We start from the raw sequence: 7,909 nt of genomic DNA on the forward strand, positions 1-7,909 counted from the left end.
CCATCCATCCATCCGTCCATCCATCCATCCATCCATCCAACCATCCATCTATCCATCCATGCATTCATATCTGTCTATCCTTCCATTGGAGGCAGCTGGTCAAGATCTCTGGTTCTAGAGTCATACTGAGTAGACTAGAACTCTGAGTCAACCACTTGCTAGCTAGGATGGAGCCTACATGACTTTAAGTTGTATGGCTTCTCCACGCCTCAGTTTCTCATCTGTAACACACCGATAAGAATACTATCTTATTGGGCTGTTGTATAGCTTAAATTAGATTGTCTGTGTAAATGTGTTAGTATAACATCCAGGGTGGAGTAGACATTAGCTAGTGCTTGACTTCTTACACAGCAGGTCCTCTGTCAATGGTGAGTGACTGAAGTTGTGGAGATGAAACAGAAGGAACATTCCAGGCTGTAAAAAGATCTGGGTGAAGGAAATAGCTGTGGCAGACATATGTGCATGTCTCGGAGGGGGCGAAGTGTCCAGCCATGATGTCTTTATTCCCCCAGGTCCTGGCTCTTGTGAGAAGGTGAAGCTTCGTGTCCTGCAGTTCATTAAGGAAACAGAAGAGATCGTCTTGGCTTCCAACAGTTCTTGGTTCCCTCTGGGAGAGAGTTTCCTAGCGGCCAAAGGAATCCGGCTGACCGATGAGGAGCTCTCCCTTCCTCCACTCTCTCCATCCCGGGAGTCTTTCTCAGAGAAGTTTCTGAGTGGGGGCGATTATGCCATTCGTCTGGCGGCTCAGTCTAGTGAGTGTCACACCCTTCGACTTCTTGTTCCAGCTCGTCGGGGAGGCAGGGGCTTGGGTTAGTTGCTCTTCAGTCCTCCTCAGGACTTTGTGGCCCGGTTTTCCCAGGCCGGTGGGGGGCCCCGGGGAAGGAAAGACAAGGTGGTTTTGTGTATCCGGCAAAGCTGGAAGGATCCACACCTCTCCAGGATGTTCCCGAATCCACCAGCACGGCCGCTTGGGGGCAGGTCTCTACATTTCATCACGCAGATGGTGCCCACGGCCCACCACGCAGCCAAACATTCTTGCTAGAATGTGAGGGGTTCCCAGCCCCAAATGCTCACGATCTGTTCTGAAGCTTCCCTCTACTTCCATTGGAAAAAGGAGTTCTGCGAGAACGGTGCCCACACTCACCATCCATGATTTTTCTCAGATGCAGAGACGGGGTTCAGTCACATCCCGAGTTAACCCAATGAATAGCTGGTGGAGCCTGGATGGTTCCAGCCCCAAGCCTGTGTCCCCTGCTCAGCTGACCCCTGGTGCCCAGAGCCTGGGGCTGTTTCATTCCAGAGCCCCTGCTCGTCCTCCACCACCCACAGCCTCTGAGGCCGGAGGGTCCAGCCTCTCTCCTGGGTCTCTTACTGTCCCCACAACAGCTGGGCAGGGACAAAAATTTCCTCTACTGCAAGCATCCCAAGTTCCCCACTCCTTGTCAGATGATCTCAGTGGATTCCCTGTCTGGGGTTCTCTGGGCTTGGGTCACACAACAGCAAAGTGGTGTTCCCCCTGACGACATCTGTGCCAGGACGAGAGCCCCCCATCCTGCAGGCCAGAGCCTCCCTCATTTCTCCGTCATGGATGTCTGCTGCCACCGCCTGGGGATGGGGACCCAGGTGTCTTTGCTCTCCAAACCCCAGTGAGACTCTCCCAAGCGCCATCTTTGTTTTCCGCCTTGCTGCCATGCCGGTTGTCTCTTTTGGAGCGCGAGACACCACGTCTTGTTCATCTTTATATCACGGGGCCCGGCTCAGTGCCTGACAGAGAGTGGGAAGCTGGTAAATGTTGCTAAACCATCCTCCTTGCTTCTTTTGTCCCTGCTTTCTTTCTCTTACCTCTTCTCCCCTCTCCTCCCCACACTCAGACACTTCTTATCTCTGTTCCTCAGAGAAATGGGGATTTCTGCTTTTGGCAAGACACCAGTTGTGTTCCATTTTGTCCCTGGACAAGATACGATGTCATCAGAGGGATCCGTGGGATTGGTGCTCCTGCAGATGTGAGCACTGGTCGGGGAGGGGACTTGAGCGGAAGGGAAGAAGTACTTCTTGGTGCTGTAGAGATTTAGTCACTGAATGGCACGATGGCATTTTCTTCAGAAGTCAAGTTAGGGAAGTTCCTCTCTACCTAGCAACACGCTCTGACTTTGCATGTCTAAGGCGGTAGTGAAAAGAGGAAGGGTCCACAGAGAAGGACCTGGATTGCTCATTTCTCGTGAATCCTTCAAGATGAGAGGAGGTGTCTCTAACCTTGCAGAGGAGAGGAAGCTCTTTGTGTGTTGGCCTCCAGGTCCTGCAGAGTCTAGGGATTGAGAGCCCAGGGGCAAAAGAGATGAAGGGTCACGAGCGTCTTTGGCCAACAACATATGGTCACAGTGTCCTCGGGCTTAAGGAGGGTGAAGGAGGGGTGTGGGAGTCCTTTAACTCAGCTGCGCTTGGCATGAGTTTGATGATCTTTTCATCTAAATGTCACACTTACCCTGTTGGGTAAGTATTAGAGCCATTTCTTCGATGGGGAAGTGGTGGCTCGGAGAAGTTAGGCGACTAGCTCGTGACCACTGAGATCACTCATGATAACCAAGAGGTGGTGGGCCAGGATTCGGGCAGAGGCTCGTCAGACTCATGAGTCCTGTCCTGCATACCAGACCGCTTTCTGGGGTCCTGATCTCCTCAAGGGGTTCTGACCGTGGGCTGGTGGTGTCTCCCCTTGGGAGCCGCGAGCCCAGCTCTGAGAGGAGCAGGTCGGGAGAAGTGCTCCAATGTGAGGCCGGCCACTGCTCGCTGGGTTGCCCCAGATGTGACCCTGTGGCTGTACCCCTCCCCACCCCATAAGCCTGCCTCAAGCGCCAACAGGAGTGGAGAGGTCGTTGAGGGGGTAGGACTTGAGAAAGGATCTGGGGGACAGTTCCTGGCTACTTAGGAGGAAGATGGTGCTGGGGGCAAATAGACTTGGGTGGGAGAACTGTGAGCCCCAGTAATACGTACGATATCTAGTCTGTCAATAGTGGGGAGCGCGGCGGGAGAAAGCCAGGCAGGGCAGGGGATGCCGAGCACCGAGGACGGTGCCATCTGAACACAGGGTGACCCTCTGTGCGTCAATTAGCCTGCCCCACTGAGCACTTCCCACACCTCGGGGTGACAGCGCAGACTGCCTGGGCTGTTGTGAAGACCAGATCCGATTTTGTGGGGAAGGCGCTAGAGCACTAGATTGAAAGGCTTGGCAGGGAAGGCAAGAGGCAGGTTGTCACACAGTGGCTTCTTGTGTTCAGGGCCAGTCCCTCCACTTCCCACCGTGAGCCTGGGGTAAGCTGCATCACCTGTGCCTCAGTTTACCACTGTCGGATGGGGTGATGTCACCCCTTGTAGAGGGTTGCTGTGAGGCTCCTGTTAGCTAAAACATATTTAGATTGTGCTTGGCACGTAGTAAATGTTACAGAAATTCCATCTGTGTTTACCACCGTCTCACGTGCCTGAGGACACGTCACTGACCTAATCCGCGCCCTATGGAGGTGATTCGAAGAACAGCAGTGATTCCTTCAAACCGCAGCCCTGCATTTTTATTTTTAAAGGACAACCTGGCAAGCGCCAATCTGCTTTGAAGGCGCCTGTCATACTTTGGGTGGCAATGTTGTCACGTCCATAAGAAGGCCTTGTGTTGGCACAAGGATGTGCGTGGTTGTCAGCGACAGAGCCCACACTGCCGAGGCCCTTCCAGGTTGGAGGCTCACATGGCTGCTCCCCTCTGTCACCCCTGCAGCCCTTGACTTCTATCAAAGACGCGGCTTTCTCCTGGGTGATTCCACACGCGCATCTGCCCTTCCGCGGCCCGGCCCCTACGTGCCCCAGTGCGATGTGTGGGGAGGCTGGGAGCCCGTGCAGTGCCATGCCGGGACCGGTGAGCGGGGATGGGCACCCCGGGGTGGGTGTGTGTGTGTGTGGTGGAGTGACACTCCCTTTCTCATCAAGAGCAAAGGGCTTTGTGCTGGGATCAGTGAGCTGCACTCTAGGCCCCTCCTTGGCGGCTGGTGGCAAATCCCTTAGTGTCTCCGGACTTTGGTTTTCCCAGCTGTACCGTGGGAGTTGTGACCCACCAGCCTGAAGGTCCAGTGAGTCATTGCGGGAGGGATTGGGGGGTGACTGTGGACAGGGGTGGGCAGGGGGGAGTAGATGTGGGACTTGCTGGTACTGCTATGAATGCACAGAGGGACAGTTATTTGGGGGCCTGTCCCCCCGTGCACCTCCTAAACTTCTGAGCCCCGGCTCTTTCCTAGGGTACTGCTGGTGTGTGGACAGGAAGGGAGAATACGTCCCTGCCTCGCTGACTGCCCGCTCCCCACAGATCCCCCAGTGTAAGTGAAGCCAAGGAGCTCTCCCCCCGCTGCTGCCCCGACCACGGTGGTGGGCACTCTAGGCCCGTGGTGACAGCTGTTGTTATACAACTTAGGGATGCTCATGGGTCAGCCCCCGAGTACCCTCAGACCAGCCCCCAAGGGCAGGCAGGCCACATTTTCCCACTTCTCCAAGCCTGGAAGTCTTTCGTGATCTTGGCCCTGCCTGATCTGGACACCTTGCTTCCTTGGTGGAGAGAGTTACCGACTGTGGAGAAAGAGCCCGGAGTCCCCTTCCTCCCACCTCCTCCCAGGTCACGTTCTTCCACTTCTGTAGTCTAACAGCCTGCCAACCGTCCCACAGCTGCCCTAGAGGCCAGACTCCCTCCTGGGGCTCGGACCCATGTCATCAAGGCCCACGTCACATCTCAAGGATGATACACCACCCCTCCTCCTTGGGTCTCTGTCCCTGAAGCATGGCCTGCTTCTCCTCTGAGGTTCCAGCTGTGTGTGCAGGGCACCTCCATCTACCCTGATGCCGGGTCTGGCTGGGCTCCCCACGCTCCCCGGACACCCATGGCCAGTCAGTTAAGAGCTTCTCTCTCTCTCTCTCTCTCAGGCCCCACCGCCTGTGAGACATCTCGAGCCAGTGGGCTGCTTTCCAGTTGGAAACAGGCTGCATCCCAGGGAAACCCATCTCCAAAAGACCTGTTCATCCCAGCCTGCCTGGAGGTAAGGCTCTGAAGCCCAGGAAGGTTTGAGATTTGAGCCAGAGCTTTTTCCCATATGCTGAGGGTGATTTTTCTAGTTTTCAATAAACCTGTTTTAGTTAAAATCTCACAGGTAGTTCTAGGCCGGGCTTTTGTCTTCACCCTGCCAGACCCTGGCTGTGGGACCTTGGGCTATTTACTTACCTTCTCTGGGCTCCAGTGTGCTGTATTCGATCCTAAGAGTGGGCCGAATTTTTATCCTACCTAGTGCGAGGGTTGTCTTGAGGCCCCAAGGAAATACCTTCCACGAAAACTCTTTGCAAAACAATCGGCACTTACTTGCGGCTCTGCTTTTCCTAAAGTCATCTTGGCCACATTTCTATGCCCGTCATATCTGTGTCTTAATAGAAAGGGAAGACAATATAATATTACCCTGCTCAGATCGCCAGATGATCGCAGGAACAGATGCAAAAACCCCAAAGAAAGGATTCTTGGGGAATCTTAACCGCTTACTTGCCGAGTGACAGCAGTCTCATGCTCAGCCCCTGGCAGTTTCTGGAAGCCAGAAGAAATCATCCCTGTAGAAGTTACAAATCACCGAGCAAGATGGTCCTTATTACTATTATTTATTATTGTTGCTCTTTGGCACTGTGGACATGGACCCCAGCTACTACCGAGTTTACAGAGGAATGAGCCTCTTTGGCTTTCCATCTTGGCTAACAACCCCTCCTGCTGGAACAGAAGTCTCTTCCACCGTCCTGGGTACCAGCGGCGGCCCACGGAGAAGGAGCAGTGGAAGCCACAGCTTCTGTTGGAGGGACAAGCGATTCTGAGCAGGTGGATTCTCAGTCAGCCTCCCGGGGAGGCCCCCGTGCCAGGAACAGGACCCGAGCCTCCACTGCCCCAACAGGACGACTGTGCCTTTGACCCACCCGCCTGGGAGAAGTTCAATAAATGACTATAGTCTTCTTCATTTTTTTAAAAAAAGATTTTATTTATTTATTTGACAGAGATAGAGACAGCCAGCCAGAGAGGGAGCACAAACAGGGGAGTGGGAGAGGAAGAAGCAGGCTCATAGCAGAGGAGCCTGATGTGGGGCTTGATCCCATAACGCCAGAATCACGCCCTGAGCCAAAGGCAGAGGCTTAACCGCTGTACCACCCAGGCGCCCCTATAGTCTTCTCCATTTTAAGCCTTTATCCTGTAAAATGTTCTAAACCTTTGCTTGGGTTTGAATCTTACCCGTATAGCTGCCAAGCCATGTAAACAGGGGCGTACACCTGATCTCTGCAGGCCTCTCTGTGTAGAAGGGGGACAGTAGGGTCCCTGCCTTCTAGGGGCTGAGTGACACTTTGCACTTGGGGGGATTGGCACGGAGTGGTCCTCATGGTTATGTCCCCTGTGAATGTTGGGTGCTATTACTGTCATTTCTTGCCTGTGAACAAGGCACAGCCGAGTATGAAATGAGAGGTGCCCAGCGGAAGCTCAGGGAAGCACTCAGTGACAGACAGGAAGCTGGCAGGCGGCTGGCTTCCCCAGCACACCTGCTAGTTCTTACAGTTTTCTGTTCCAGACACGGGAGAGATGACATTTTCTGCCATCAAGAACTCCTAGAAGGAGTGCATGCAAGCATCAATCTAGTCCTACCTCCTTTTCCTTTTAGTGGGGAAACTGAGGCCCAGTGGATTGAAGGGCTTTGCTCAGTGTTCCCTGGCTGGTCCCAGGACAGTCTGGGAGAGAAGGGCCCAGACAGATATGGTCTGGGCAGCTGCCTTCTACTGATTTCTTTATTCTCTGTCACAGATGTTACAGACCCCTTTCTCCTAAGGATGCTTGTGGAAAATCATTTCTGGAACTGGGGGGAGCTTGGTGTGGGACACTGGCCGGGCTTTGGGGCTGGATGGGTTTAGAACCCGCCTGGCTCTGCTGTTCTCCAGCTATGGGATGTTGCTCTGAGGCGTCCCCACTCTGAGGCTCAGTTTCCCCCACCTTAGAAGGAGATAAGTGCGGACCTGGCCTCACGGGGTGGTTGTAACCGTCAATTCGAAGAACGTATGTCAAGGGTCTGGAGCAGAATAGCGTCTTCCTTTCTTTTTGGAGAAACCATCACCAGTAGTTTTGAAAGGAACATTCTGGACATCTGCCCACTGACCTGTGGGCTGCAACAGCATCTTCCCTGGGGTGACGTGCCCTCGGCTTTGTCTCAGACAGGAGAGTTTGCCAGGCTGCAGGAGTCGGAGGCCGGCAGCTGGTGTGCGGACCCGGCCTCGGGGGCCGGCATGCCACCCGGCATGAACAGCAGCGCCCCATGTGAGTGGTCGTCTCTCCCCCTGCCCCAACCCCTGCTGTGAGCACTGGCTCCCCGTCCCACTCCGCTGCTTCCCGGGCTGTGGAAGCCTCTCCCCTCACTAAGCCTCAGGTTCCTCGTCTGTGAAGTAAGGGCAGGATTCCTTCACCCCAGTGGGATCTTCGGCAGGGGGTGGGCTGTGCTGTGTAAGCAAGAAGCTCAGACCAGCGCGGTCCCAGCTGAAGCGGCACTGGGGCTTTCTCGGGGACACTAGCTGGGTATCATGGATGCCACACCAGCCCCCGCCTGGTCCCTCGGCCTCCAGCCTGGCCCTGCGGTCTGCTTTCCACGGTGAAGTCCAGATGATGTCCCTAAAGTGCAAAGATGCGATGTCCCTCCTCCGTGTCGCCGGGGTCCTCAGGGCCCCAGCGCCTCACCGTGGCTCATCGGCCCGGCGATGTCTGGCCCCTGCACCTTCCTTTGCTTCTCCTCTTTCTCCCATCTCTTGTTCTCAGGACCTGGGGGTTATAAACTGTAGTCAGACTTTTCAAGAAGGAGGGTGCCCTCCCCCCGCCCCCCTC

The 7,909-nt window shown here is 54.8% G+C and overlaps 1 protein-coding gene across 1 annotated transcript in view; it reads left to right on the plus strand.

The window, feature by feature from the left end:
- The window catches only part of TG (thyroglobulin), a 266,107-nt gene that overhangs the window by 37,201 nt on the left and 220,997 nt on the right, over positions 1 to 7,909 (plus strand). The window contains exons 11-15 of the mRNA XM_034668642.1: positions 513 to 752; positions 3,761 to 3,898; positions 4,275 to 4,352; positions 4,951 to 5,063; positions 7,249 to 7,351. Coding sequence (XP_034524533.1) covers positions 513 to 752; positions 3,761 to 3,898; positions 4,275 to 4,352; positions 4,951 to 5,063; positions 7,249 to 7,351 — 672 coding nt within the window. The remainder of the gene's footprint in view (positions 1 to 512; positions 753 to 3,760; positions 3,899 to 4,274; positions 4,353 to 4,950; positions 5,064 to 7,248; positions 7,352 to 7,909) is intronic.

This window comes from Ailuropoda melanoleuca, chromosome 9, assembly GCF_002007445.2.
Source record: "Ailuropoda melanoleuca isolate Jingjing chromosome 9, ASM200744v2, whole genome shotgun sequence".
NCBI classification, from domain to species: domain Eukaryota; kingdom Metazoa; phylum Chordata; class Mammalia; order Carnivora; family Ursidae; genus Ailuropoda; species Ailuropoda melanoleuca.